Source organism: Lytechinus variegatus, chromosome 9 (genome assembly GCF_018143015.1).
Source record: "Lytechinus variegatus isolate NC3 chromosome 9, Lvar_3.0, whole genome shotgun sequence".
Classification (NCBI taxonomy): Eukaryota; Metazoa; Echinodermata; class Echinoidea; order Temnopleuroida; family Toxopneustidae; genus Lytechinus; species Lytechinus variegatus.
In genome coordinates, this window is record NC_054748.1 from 6027493 (window position 1) to 6042966 (window position 15474).

A 15474-nucleotide genomic window follows, 5' to 3' on the forward strand; every position below is an offset into this window, starting at 1 on the left:
TATGGAGTGGTGATTTATATGCTTTTCACACTGTACTTTCTTTCCTTAACCCCGGGATACTTCGTTTTCACACTACATTTTAGCAAAGTGGGCTAGCACGTTAAATAGTACGGTACGATCTGGCCCTGCAAAAAGGCAGGGTTAGCCGGCTTATTGCGGTGCTAAGAGATGAAGTGTGAAACGAAACTGGGCTAAGGAAAAGTGGGGCTAGCAATAGCCAATCACAGAAGTCGAAATTGCATGTGAATCACGCTCTGTATGGTAAAATCATCAATACTCATGAGCTATGGGATAGTCCGGGGTTAAGGTGTTAACCCCAGCTAAGCAGATAGTATGGGGTAAAGAAAGACAGTTTGAATCCCCAAAAAGATAGTATGGGGTCAAGATAGTCTGGGATTAAGGATAGTATGGGGTTAAGGAAATACAATATGAAAAGCATACTAGTGTGTTATTATAAAGGTGGGCTTATACTGCAACACTACTAAACTGCTCAGAATGATGGATTATGGGTAAGGAACCCAACCAGATTTGAGTATTTGAGGACTTGAGTGGGTGCTAGACCCTAGAGGGCTTCCGGTTCGCATTGACTTTAATTCTGCAGTATGATATTAATAACTGACAACGTATCGTATCATCCATCTGTGTCTTACTCATGTTGGCCGGTGAAGCATTCAAATCTTAAACAAGTTTTCATCTTTACAGAAATTGATAAATTTTCAACTTGTGTCCCAGAGGATAGAGGGTAAAGATATACATGTATATATAACAACATAAGTCACAGTACTGTTCACAAGAAAATGTTCTCTGAAAATACAAATTAGCTAACTTGCAAGTTGACTTGCTAGATGCCCAAATGACATGGGACTTAACTCGGACTTGCAACAAATGACCTTTGACTCGATTTGGACTTCGAGCAAATGACTTTCTGATTTTTTATGTTGCGTATCAAATTAAGAACAATGGGGCGGGGAGGGGGAGGTCGTAATGGGTTCGATTCTCAGCCAAGGCATGTTTTCCTTCGGCAAGAAATTTACCCACATTGTGCTGCACTCAACCCAGGTGAGGTGAATGGGTACCCGTTAGGAAGAAATCCCTTGAATCCTTGAGCACCTTTATGGCAGCCCAGCTAAAGCCATGGTAATAATACCAGGGCCTACTGAGAGAACAGTTTCGGAACTAAAATGGCTACCCCGGGAAAGTATGCCGGTGTTATTATTTTCATAAATTCTGAAGAAAAAATGTTGCTTTGGGTGCTGAACTGTCAACAGACAAACCAATCAAGTTGCAGGAGAACCTAGCAAAAACATGGTATTGCTTCAGAACTTCGACAAGCATCATAATTTTTGTCATGTAATATTGATAACACATTTATAATGGTAACACACATGTACAAATAATGTCACCATCTTAATAACACACTTACAATGGGAACATACAAGTAGAAAAATGTTATCATCTTGATATAAAAACGTGAACTCGATTGTGTGGACAAAAGGGAGGAAGAAATATATCCTCCAACAATAAAAAGGCAGGTGAATATATATATATACTTTCTTTGAAGGAACTGCTCCCACTTAGGAAACGTTACTAGGGCGATCTGCCCCTATCAGGGCTTCTGGATCGGCTGCGATGGTGACCGTTTGATCGCCGAGGCGATGGAGAACGACTGTATTTCCTGGGGCTTCGGCTTCGAGATCCCGGAGATGAACGTCTGCGGCGATCGGGGCTACGGCTGCGACTCCTGTAACGGTCCCTGCTCCTGCTTCGGCTACGGCGTCTACAGAAAAGAGATTATTTGATAACCAAAACTGAGCGCAACTGAGAAATGAATAATCCAACTTCGTTTTTAGATTGAAAGCATTACAACTTCAAAATATCTCATTTAGGGTCATTCTATCTGGATTCAACCAATGGCTGCAACCTACCCTCTCAGAATTGAAATTTGGTACATACATGTACATGTATAAACTTCCACATGGGCCAAGCAAAAAACAAAAACAAAACAGTGCTAACAGCCTGTCGGGTCTTGCGCTATGGCCCGCCTTTTTCTCTGTGTTTCTACAAAACTGGATGTGAGCTTCGCCTTTCAAATGGTCACTGCATTGCAACTGCTTGACCAATTTTCATGAAAATGCTCCAGTACTTAATTTGAATTAGTAAATAGTACCATTTCCATAAAAATTGGTCAACTCCGACACAATGGCCGTTTGAAAGTTGGAAGTACACATTCATTTTGTTAAAACAAATTCTGAAAACATGGGGTGAAAAACTGCATATTCATTGGGTGTATTGGCATGGAATGACCCTTTCACTTGAAATTTCTAGGCTACTTCTCATGAAAAGATCAACATCCGACAATACCCATTTTATATGAGAGTTACAATAATTATGAAAGTAGAATAAGCCAGTTAGTAGTTCCTTACTGCGTATGATCAAAAGAATCTACGCATGATCAGGTGAAGGTCATTTGTACTTGTGTCATGGTGGTTTAAAATCTAATGAGATAAGCACCAACTTGATGTCTTGATTATTTATATATTCTTTAGAATAGTGGTTTTCATTTACATCCACAAAATACAACAATGCATCCACGAATGACTGGTATTTCATGATTTGCCAAGTACATTGTGCAACATGCTATGATTATGCATTCAAAGTAGGAATGCAACAAATACCTTTACAAAGTGTTCATTGGTGTGCTATTCTAGTCACCAGGTCTATTCAATTTATTCATCCTGATATGTAAGGCAAGCTTACGTAATACCTTGCTTTGAAATCTGCCTATCATAATGAAAGGTCATTTGACCAAAATTGTCCCTGAAGTAACTACGAACTAGTCTATTGCTTTTCAGCCAATCAATATCAGGGAAAGCTGTCAGGGCCCTGTCTTACAAAGGCTTACAATTGATCTAATCAACCACAACTATGGAAACCAAGCAATGTCAACATCTAAAATACATGTTTGTCCAAAATATTTTCTCGATATGGACCCCGTCTTACAAATCCATCAGTGTCATAATTTTTTCTACAGGAAATTTGCAAAAGGTCCTTTGTAAACAAAGAACACACCAAATTGTCAAGAAATCAATGAATTTATGGACAGACATTTGTAGGATAATTTTTTTTTTAACAAAAATGCATTTTACATGACTTTGCTGGCTTTTCATAGTTGCGATTGATCGGGTCAATCACAACTCTTTGCAAGACGGGCCCATGACGTCTATTCATTCACTGTTTTCTTGGCAATACTTTACAGTATGTTCTTCTTTGTTTTCAAAGGACAATTTGCAAATTTCCTAAAGAAAAAATATGACATTGATGGATTTCCACATACTTGATGTTGATCGGATCAATGGGGACTCTTTTCAAGACTGATAACTTGTGAGACAAAAATATTGATGAAACGTTCCCCAGCTTTTAACAGGAGGGGGGAGGGTCCATTCGATATTTAACAATCATAACATTTGTATAAGAGGAATTCTGACTCACCTGGAATACCCATATGCTGTGGAAGAGAAGAAAAGGGAGATAAAAACATAAATTTCATAATCTACAGTGATAGTTGTAATAAGCAGAGCTGCCCACTTTAATATTCACCTTTCAGAGGAAATCTAATCATGAAGGAGGGAGATCTTTCACGATTACACACAATCCAATGTTAGAAATAATAATAATAACATTGAAAATAATGATAATAAATATAATAATAGCTGGATTTATGAAGTATTTTTTGCCCGAGGATACAAAGTGCTGCTATTATTACCCCAGTTTTAGCTTGGGCTACCATCATCGGTGCTCAGTGCATTCAAGGAATTACTCCTGCTGGGTACCTCACCTGGGTCGAGTGCAGCAGTGTGGATAAACACGCCATGGCTAGGATTAAAACCCACAACCCTCTGTTTCAAGAGCAAGAGTCAGAATCAGTAGACCACGACGCACCCACAAATGCATACAGTGAATCAGGAAAATGCTTGATATTGTGCAGTTTTTCCTCGAAAATCGGTCTCTTTTCAACAAGTTTCCCTGACAATTGGGAAGACCTGGCAGCCTTGAAAAGGGAGTATTCTTAATTTTTAAAGAGATATTTTTCCAACTTTCTTTATTTTTCCAACACTTTCATGATCAAGGCCTTGTGGCAGACAAAAGTTGCCAATGGCCGAGAGTATATTACTACGGGGGGGGGGGTTGGGGTGGGGGTTATAAACAAAAAATGCATTAAAGATAAATGCCAGTTGTGGTAGCGATCATTAAATGAGTTCAAACAGAGACATTTGGCAGCCCAGAAAAGAGAGTTTTCTCACATTGTTCGTTTTAAGAGATATTTTTTTCTAACCATCTTTATATTTCCAATCACATTCATAATCAAAGCCATGAGGCAGAAAAATGCTGCCAATGGCCGAGGCCGGGGGGGGGTTATAAAGAAAAAGATGCATCAAAGATAAATGCTAGTTGTGGTAGCAATCTCAAAATGAGTTCAAACGGAATCCAATAAAATGACCAAACATGTGTTTGAATGCATAAATAAGAAATATGTCCCAAATGGCTCTGGAAGAAAATATGTTGCTGCTGAGAAATGAGCAAAAAAAGCATGGAATTCCATCAAATGTTGGGCATTTTTCCAAACAATATCAATATACTGTCCCACATATGCTTATCTGTGTTAGTAATCAACAGAGTTATCGGTTTTCAGCTTAAAGTTCATGATGTCACACAGATGAGGTTACATTAGAGATCTATGAGATATGGTGACAGTCTTGATTTAAATGATCTTTTCAAGAACTTTCTGGAACTACTTTCTTTTTGCCTTTGAAAACAGTGATTTTTGTGAAGTTTGATTGGCCTAAGCCACCTAAATCCCCTTTTTAATGGCCTAGGAGATTTTCTGTCTTTTCAATTTTTTTCTCATTTGTCTTCTAATACACATATATAGAAAATTACTCCATAGAGGGAGCAAGTAAACAAATACAAGCAATGGAATATATACAAAATTAGCCAAAGTCCAAAATTTGCAGGTTCTCCAAACACACACAAGACTAAGAATCTGAGTCACCAATCTTTCTTCTTTTTAATTGTTCACCAGAAAGTTTGATGTCTATGCAAAAAAAGTTCCCTCATTGGAAGTTTGGTGAATTTCCGAAGCATGCAATTTTTTGTTTTGTATGCCCATCCTTTACAAGGTCATCCCATGGCCATGAAATTCTCATTCAAGCCCTGAGGTAGCAGTCAGACAAGAGGGCGCTAACTCACATCTTCCGCCTCCCCGTCTTCGGCCCCAGTCTCCACCGCCTCCTCCGTCTCGGCAAGCCCGGGCAAAATGACCTCTACGTCCACACCGATAGCATTCATCATCCTTCCAGGCAAGAAGAGAAATGAGGAAAGAGAAGAAGAACAATTCCATCAATAATCTTCTTAAAGGTAATAAAGGAGAATGAAAACTTTGGAACAAGATAGCTTGTGTGAAAACAGAAAAATCAAAGAAATAGATCAACGAAAGTTTGAGAAAAATTGGATAAATATTGTGAAAGATATGAGCATTTGAATATTGCGATCACTAATGCTATGGAGATCCTAAAATTGGCAATGCGACACACATGTGTGATGTCACTTGTGAACAACTCTCCCAATTACTGAAGTATATATTTCACTTAAACTGCCTCTTTTTTTCACATCTATCAGTAGAGCATACATGTACATGTATATTCTTTCTATGAGGGCATGTAATACAGATTTTTAAAGAATACATGAACATCATGGATAAAGAGTTTGTATCACCAAAAGAAAAAGCGAAAAGAGACATTTTGGGGTATTTTATAGTCCATCAAAGGGAAAGTTGTTCACATGTGACATCACACATCCTTGTCGCATTGCCAATGGGGGGGGGATCTCCATAGCATTAGTGATTGCAATATTCAAATGCTCATAACTTTCTCATTATTTGTCAGATTTTTCTCAAATTTTCTTTGTTCTTATTCTTTGATTTTTCTCGTTCGACACAAGCCTACTTTTTCCAAGGGTTTCATTCCCCTTTACATGTAAGTCCATCCCAGAACAAAAGTTGATTTAAATGGAGAAAAATTAAACAAGAATGATGCTGAAAAACTTCATCAAATTGGATGGAAAAAAGAAAATTATGACAACTTAACCTTTCGTGTATATATCACAAAACAGTAATATGCGCAACTCAGCGACATGCAAATGAGAAAGACAATGAAGTCCATCACTCACTACTTGTTTTGTTTTTTGTTCCAAACATACAATAATTCATTTTTTACAGATTTGACAAGGACCAACTTTACCAAATCATATAGTATTAAAAAAATGCTAATATGACATGTTTAGGGAGGAATTAATTGTTGTTCACTTGACAATGAGGAAAAAAATAGAAAATTTCATATTTCGTATAATAAAATACAAAAAAAATGGTGAGTGGATGACGTCTTCCCATTTGCATATCGACCAGGATGTGCGCATGTGCATACAACTTTTTCGCGAAATTAAGGGAAAATTTATATTGTAATAACTTTCTTGTTTTACATATATACGATTTTGATGAATTTTCAGTGTTATGCTTGTTCGATTTTTCTGTTTTCATTAAAATCAAATGTTTTTTGTGATGGACTTATCCTTTAATGTCAGTTATGTGGCACAGATTATCCACTGGATGGCATTCAAATATCAAAAAGAAATAATCTTTTTTAATAGTTTTTTTTCCAATGTGTGGGTATAGAAATATTGCACAAACGCAAAAACACAGAAAAACAATTCAAGATAGGGAAGTCATAGAATACCACAGAAAACATACTTGTGAATTGTGGATTAAGTGGAAAAGAAGGGATGGGGGTAGAGTAATTCATTTATTTGCCACAATTTCTCTACTTGCTCTATCTCAGAATCACTGTCAATATGACGTGAATTGAGAAAAAAGAAAGAGAGAGAGAAAAACAACTCACAAATCCCCTTTTCGGCCCCCGGGCCCATTCTACCACGATATTCTGGCCATTCACTTCTCGTCCGTTCTCGTGCTTGATGGCATCCTAAAAAGAAAAAGAGAGAAAAAGGAAACAACCATTAAGTACTCCAGCCCAGAAGGCAAGCATGATCATTTAGAATAAATACTAGAACAAAATAGATTACAAATAATTTTCAACTTTCTATAATAGACATTTGCACAATACCATTTTGAGAAGCGAAATACTTTTATACTTGACAAAAAAGTTGGCATCTCTGTATAGAGCCAACAACATAATTATTTCCTGGATAAATTTGTAAGATTTGTCCAGCGTCAATAAACAGCATTGATAAAGGATGTTTTGCGGCAACGCTGATAATAGTATTCATGCATATTCTTGCATTTTAAACAAGATGCGGATTTATATTTAATCCTAATTTTACATACATACAATACATAAAACAAAACACAGTGACGACACCATCTCTTTTGTTTTGATGTAAACAACACATACTCTGCTCAAAATCGTCAATATGGAATTCAGAGCCGAGCAATCGGTCAACGGTCAAGCCCACAAACAGCCCGGTAGATCTATCTTGACCCTTGCGGGTGGCTCAAGTCAAGGACGACCCAATTCTTTTCTAATTCGTCAAACTTTTGGTAGAACATTCAAGGTAGATCTTGGGGGTAGACCTTTAGGTAGAGTATCTTTCACCATTCCAAAGGAGAGTAGAGATCAGAAAAGCTAAGGGTAGCCAGAAAAATGAAAAAAAATTAAGAGGTGAAACAATGTTACATTTGATTTTGAATCACACAGCAAGCATTACTTTTCTGACAATCAAAGTTTTACAGACAAACCTGTTTCAAAGGTGAATTGCCTATTTGTCTACTGACAACTCATCAACTTTAGCAAATGGTCTATCTTCATTTAGTCTAATGCCATTCCGTCCATCAACATTTCGTTTTACAATTGTTTAGTCCAATAACCATGTGGTGAAATCATCATTTCGTCTCATCACCAGTTCCTCTACGACCACCCTGTGTCATAACCACTTGGTCTAATATTCATTTTATTTTCATTCATTCAGAGCTACCAAGTCTCACGCATTATGCGTGAGACTCACGCATTTTGGACTCTTGTTCATCCCCTCAAATCTCTGTCTCACGCAACTATCACAGCCTATCCCCATATATATTGTACACAATGTGTGTGATCTCACTCAGATTCACAGAAAATCTCACGCATAGCTGGTCTTTGAACTTGGCATCTCTGTTCATTCCACCCAATTTAATATTAATCCGGGCACTTACATGTAGTCCAATTAGACCAAATGGCACATGGTCTATATGGATATTGGGTCATCTGGCTATTTGACAAAATGGTGAGTGAACGAAATGGCTATTAGACCATGTAGATAGTGGACGACCTGATGGTAGACCAAAAGATAGTAGACGAGTTGGAAATTGGGCGAACTGGCATTAGACCAATTGAAAATACACCATTTCAAAGACAACACATAACCCCCAGTCTTTACTGTGGGGTGTGCATGGAAATAGCCGACATTGCAAAAGAGCCCTTATAGTTTGTACTTGCTATTCTAATGCATGCCTAAATCTGCATTTAAGAGAGTCAAAAGGGGCCTAAGCTTTTGATCCTAGCAGAATCTTCTTCGGAGGCAAAATGACAAACATATATTAAGGTGAAACAACCATAATATAGACCACAGACATTCAACAGCAACACTGGAACAAGGAGACATAAGGGGCATCTGCATTTATTATAAGCTTTAACCTTTTAAAGGTCAAGTCCACCTCAGAAAAATGTTGATTTGATTCAATAGAGAAAACTCAGACAAGCACAATGCTGAAAATTTCAACAAAATTGGATGTAAAATAAGAAAGTTATGACATTTCAAAGTTTCGCTTATTTTCAGCAAAATAGTTATATGAACGAGCCAGTTAAATCCAAATGAGAGAGTCGATGACGTCACTAACTCACTATTTCTTTTGATTTTTATTGTTTGAATTAAACAATATTTCAATTTTTACGAATTTGACAATTAGGACCTCCTTGCCTGAAGCACAAAATGTTAAAATAATGGAATTCCACGTGTTCAGGGAGGAATGAAACTTTTTTCATTTTACATGAAAATGACGAGAAAATCAAAATATTTCATATTTCATATAATAAAATACAAAAGAAATAGTGAGTGATGTCATCAACTCTCTCATTTGGATGTAACTGGCTCGTTCATTTAACTACTTTGTTGAAAATAAGCGAAACTTTATTATGCCTTAAATTTCTTTTTTTTACATCCGATTTTGATGAAATTTTCAGTGTTATGCTTGTTGAATTTTTCTCTTTTTAATCAAATCAAGTTAGTGTTGGGGTGGACTTGTCTTTTAACACTTAAATGGATAACACCATGTCTCATGTACATGAAAGTCTATGTGATTCAACAAGGATATGTCTGCAGACAGTCAGAGGCAGGGGAGGAAGCAAAATTTCCCCCATCTCTATGTTACCTCCATGACTGACATCTTTTAGGGCCATTTTACACTCAAAATCAGGGAATGTCTGCACTGCCCCCTGCCATCTCCCAACCCCTTCCTTTACCCCTCCCTCCCCCTCCCACCTCCCTCCCTCCCCTCCCACCTCCACTCCCTCCCTCCTCCTTCCTACATGTACCCCAGAGCTGCCAACCTGAAGAGGAACATTTCAGTATTCTTAAAGCTGAAAATCAGTATTTCGGTGAGGAAATCAGTACATTGTATTTTCAAAAAATACCACAGGACCACACATACAACTGAAACTTTAAAAATCAGTATTTTGCATGAAACTATCAGTATTCTTCTCACTTTTCAGTACTAAATACTGAAAATCAGTACTACTTGGCTGCTCTGGTACCCCCCTCCTATATATGCAAATTGATTCGTCACAAATTCAGAGAAGCATGTTAGAGAAATCACAATGCAACAGATGTTGTCAGACTTTGACCTTGGTTTCATACAATACAATGGCACAAATTCACAAAGGTGGTTTTGGAAACTATCGGTTGAATATGAAAAAAAATTGATGCATGAATTTATACATACATGTACCGGTACATGTATGCAAAGAAAGAAAAGTCTAATGCTGAAGCATGCTGGTTATAGTCACAGTGCACCAAACTGATGCTAGTTGGCATACATGTACTTGTTTACCACACCTTTTTTCATTCATCAAGATCAAGTCCATTGTTATATTATGAAGCCACTGTTCAAAACAGTGCCAAATAGCATGTTACCATGGCAACAAGCATCAATTTAGCAAACTAGAAAATCTGCACGAACCATGGGTTCATCTAACAGATTTAAAAACCACCTCTGTGAATTTGGGCCAAAAAAACACAAACAACATCGTACATGATAGATTATATAGACTGTTGCATACAGACCACCTATTATACACACAATGCAATGACGGATATCATTTTCTTTTGCGCAAGCTTTAACAAAAAGGTATTTCTCTCTGCATGTCTGTTGATTTTTAATGACAGAGTGATTTGAAAATGTATCTAGACTACAATGAAGAAATTATTTAAATAGCCTTTTCAATATTTAGAATAATGCAAACCTCGGAAAGTGTATCGAGCATCAGCCCCAAACTAAGTGTACACTGACTTACTGATGGCATTAATCAAATCAATTCCCTAAACATTTGAAACTCAAATCTTTACCATTTTATCCATTCCTGGGACTTTAAATCACACAACACAACCATGTAATACATATTGTTGTATCATCTCCAAATATAATCTTAAAAGATTATTCAAAATATTTCCTTTTCATATGCATCATTGTGCCATTTTCATGTTGTTGTTTTTTAAATTTTATATTGTGACCTGTGATGGGTTATGGTCATTTCATACATGGAATCCTTATTCCAGATAATCATGATCCCATTTTTTTAATCTCATCTCACCTTTGAACAGTGAGGAAACAAGTTTTAAGAACAAATTTTGACTACTTTCAATTTCTTCTAAAGTTGACTGATAATTTACCGTACTCTTTTATCCACTATAATCTATGCAATAGAGTAATATTAATCTAAAAATCTGAAGCAACATTTTTCAAGGCTCGCCCACTACGCTCACTCACCACAATTACTCCCATTACATTTAAAAGATAATTTTGTTTATCTTTCTGTCTACCAACTATTGAAAATTTCATTATTTGCAAACATGTATTTGGATATTAAGTGTAATTCAGATGTCTAAGTCACCACAAATTCATTATAATATAGCCGTCAAAGAGATAATTGTGATAGTCCTTCAAGTAAAAGATAAAAGTATCATGTACAATTGTACATGCATCCTTAATATACAGTCTGGGATGTGATAATTACGCTCTTACACACCCCCTGGTTGGTGTTTCATAAAGCTGTTCGTAAGATAAGAATGACTTTACGCACGACTGGTGATCCTTTCTTGTGCTATGGGATATCCCTATATAATTGATTTATGATGTTCCAGTCGTGCGTAAAGTTGTGCCTAACTTTACGAACAGCTTTATGAAACACCCAACTGGGGGCCGTTTCATAAAGCTGTTCGTAAGATAAGATCGACTTTAAGAACGACTGGTGAACCTTTCTTACGCGCTCAACCATCGCCAATGTATATTCCATTTTACCACAAGAAAGAATTACCAGTCATTCTTAAAGTCACTCTTAACTTTAAGAAAAGCTTTGTGAAACACCCCCCTGGACACTCTTCCACCTACATGTATTCTATCTTTACTCACTCGCCACATTTTTCCAATAATCATTTGTAACCCATAAAAGATTATTTTGGTCATCATGTCTTCCAACTGTTGAAAGTTTACTCGCACGCTTTGCTCGCTCGCATTTGGATAGTAACTGTAAAGTTCAGTAGTTTATCACAACAAATTAATTGTTACAATATAGCCATCGAAAACAAATCGTTAGAAGCCTTCAATTGAAAGATCTATAGGAGTATTATGTACACGGTCCTATACCCCCATATACATAGCCCTTGGTGTGGGTGTGTCCCAAGAATTTTGAATTTGCTATCATCCCAACTGCTTGGACCTGGGATCCATTTCATAAAACTTGTTATAATGACATATTTACAATAACAGTTAAAAGCTACTGAAATCCTTTAATCCGATTGGTTGATAGTTAATTTGTTCTTAGAAATTGTGCATTTGTTATTGTAACAAGTCTTTATGAAATTAGACCCTGATTTACGCCAGTGGCCTGGAGTACCTCTATTCAAACAGATCAGCTAATGTACATATCTCAACATGAACCATGCAGTTCCTGTACTAAGGACATATGTGTACATTTATATGGAAATTCAAACAAAAAAAATCTATGCATCATCTTGAAAAATAACAAAGAGGTTTCGTATCTAGGCTTTACAGGAAATTAATAAAGATATGAAACCACTTGAGTCTCAAGTGCTCTGCTTAAAGTCCAAACTATTAATTCAAACTAAAAAACTAATCGATCTAGTGTCGGGTCATGCAAACAATTTTGAATTATCAAAGGCTAGTAGATTTACCATCATTTGGTCTAATGCCAATTCGTCCTATTGCCAACTCATTTACTATCATTTGTTCTACTATCAGATCGTCCACTTTCCACATGGTCTAATTGCAATTTCGTCCACTAAAAATTTTGTCTAATGACCAGTTGGGCTAATAGCCATTTAGTCCATATACATGTACATGTAGGACTACCATTTGGTCTAATGTGACTACACATACCGGTAAGTGTTCATTAGGCAAAATGAATGAAAACAAAACGGATATTAGACCAACTGGTTATGAGACGAAATGGTCATAGACAAAATGGTGATTAGACGAAGTGATGATTGGATCAAATGGTTATTGGACCAAATGGTCGTTAGACAAAATGTTGATGGACAGAATGGCACTAGAGTATAAAATGAAGGTAGACCATGTGGTGAGCGGAAGAGTTGGAAGTAGATGAATTGGCAATTTACCGATCTGGGGGTGGTTCACACAGACTTAAATAAGACTAATGCTACACTCAGATTTCCCATCAGGCGGCCATAAGGCGAGTCAAAAACGGCCATTTTATTCACTTTTATTCAAACCACCTATATGCAGCTAGTAAATGCAAAAAATGTTTCAGCTGTTTTCAATTCACCATTCAGCAGCCATGGGGATATGTGACTGCGTTTTTTAAGTAGAGTCACACTTATATGTCGACATTTATATGATATGCAACGCAAAATCTTATTGGTGAATAAGCGGTAGTGCACGTCCTCTTGGCAGGATCTGACCAATGAGGTGATGTCTTTTATCCTGCACACAACTAAAGTGCGACTTTCATCTTTGTGAAACACCCCCTGGATGAAGCCCCAGATTTAGTATTTTCATCTATGCAATAGAGCATGTGGATAAGGTAAATTGCCAATTCGTCTACTGCCAACTCGTCCACTCACCACATGGTCTAAAAATACTTGAATGATATTCAGCCAATTCCTACAGCCAATCAACACGGTCCAATAACCATTTGGTCCAATCATCGGTTTGTGTAATCACCAGTTCGTCTATTACCATTTCGTCTCGCAACCAGTTGGCAGAGATGCCAAGTTCAAAGACCATCTATGCGTGATATTTTCTGTGAATCTGAGTGAGATCACAGACATTGTGTACAATGTATATGGGGATAGGCTGTGAATAACGTGAGACAGAGATTTGAGGGGATGAACAAGAGTCCAAAATGCTTGAGTCTCACGCATAATGCGTGAGACTTGGTAACTCTGAGTTGGTCTAATACCCATTTAATTTTTATTAAATTCACCCCATTTAACACTTAGTCCAATTAGACCAAACGGTATGGCTATAGGACCAACAGGTAACATTAGATGAAATGGTGAGTGGAGAAACTGGCAAATTAAACAATGTAGATAGTGGACAAAATGGTGGTAGACGAAATGATAGTAGACACATTGGTAATTGGACGAATGGGCATTCGAACAATCGAAAATGGAACTGTTAATTCTAATTTCAATATGAGGAAGTTGTAAATGAAATTGTATTGAAAAAAGGGGAATCAGGTAGGGGACAAGTGCAAGAAAGGGTCTATGCAAGGCCTGTCGGTTGTGCACTGATAATACGAGCTCCATGTATATATTATAAAAAAATGAAATCAAAATTGCATACACACCTCTGCGTCACGCTTGTCGACATAATCCACAAACGCATATGCTGCAAATGAAAGAAACATAAATTATGACAGATGGCAGATACAAATAAAGCACACAATGTCAATAAAAATATTTGTGATTGTTTTGTTTTATGAAGTCCTACATACTGTACATGTACAAATACATGTAGCTGTAAACATTCCACTTCTGCACTGACTGAATGTGGCCATTCCGGCACTTAAAATCAACATTAATATTGTGATCAAAACAACTCTAGGCAAAGGTGACATTGTGAAAATGATGTATAATTCCTAAAAAAGTTTAAATATAATTCCAGAATACTAATAATTTTCATATAAGCGTGATTGTTGTTGCTGTTGTTGTTATCAGAATTCAGATCATTGTCATCATCATCAACAGTATTATTTGTTTCTATTATTATTATTTATATAATTTGTTTCTATCATTAGTATTATCATTGTCATCATGATCATCAACAATACATTATAATTATTATTACTACAGTACTTCTTCATGTACAGGTGTAGTCGGACTACTACTACTCCATGTATCATTCTGGATCTATCATTTATGATATCACTATCATCATTGATAGAGGTTACTCATCATATTGTGAATTTCAACATATTTTCACACAGTCATGACAGTGTCATTATATTGTACTCACCCATGCCTGATCCTACAAGAACAAATGGAAGAAAGAAAAAAAATCAAATTAAAAAGTGCAGGCTTATTTATAAAATAACACATCTACATTATGTGAAAAACAGTTGGTTACAATTAATCTCAAATGACAAATTAAAATTGTTAATAGCTAGTTCAAACAATTTGAATTTTCCTTCTTGCACTGTCAACCTTTTTTTGTTGTTGGGGGGTTGTCAATATTTTCCTCAGGAAAATGTGCCCCCCCCCTCTCCTTTTGGAAAATCCTAGACCAGCCCCTGGTACATTCAATTACATGTATTTCACCTCTGATGTCTTCATGATCATTGAAAATATGTGGGACTAAACAATAAAATTTGTTTTTATTTATCAAACGTGCAGCATACGGCACTTTTGTAAGGACCCTTAAATCAGTCTGAAGGAGGATGAAGGTACATGTACAATACATTTAAACATTTTTTTTTACGTGTACAGACAATTATTATAATAATAATAATAAACGATAAATTTGTATAGCGCAGCCACTATATAAATATACTCTACTGCGCTTTGGTTACTCCTACTGCTTACACTAACTAAAAATGACGATCTTATTACATGTATAAGATTCCTTAAAGCTCGAGGAGTTTTGGTGAAGGATTCACAAAATCCAGTTGTATG

The 15474-nt window shown here is 36.6% G+C and overlaps 1 protein-coding gene across 1 annotated transcript in view; it reads right to left on the bottom strand.

The window, feature by feature from the left end:
- Nucleotides 1-264: 264 nt before the first annotated feature.
- Nucleotides 265-15474, bottom strand: part of LOC121421388 (serine/arginine-rich splicing factor RS2Z33-like) — an 18071-nt gene continuing 2861 nt past the window's right edge. The window contains exons 2-7 of the mRNA XM_041616084.1: nt 14819-14830; nt 14151-14191; nt 6951-7034; nt 5248-5350; nt 3490-3505; nt 265-1777 (exon numbers count right to left, since the gene is read on the bottom strand). Of these exons, the coding sequence (XP_041472018.1) occupies nt 1588-1777; nt 3490-3505; nt 5248-5350; nt 6951-7034; nt 14151-14191; nt 14819-14830 (446 nt within the window). The 3' untranslated portion in view covers nt 265-1587. The remainder of the gene's footprint in view (nt 1778-3489; nt 3506-5247; nt 5351-6950; nt 7035-14150; nt 14192-14818; nt 14831-15474) is intronic.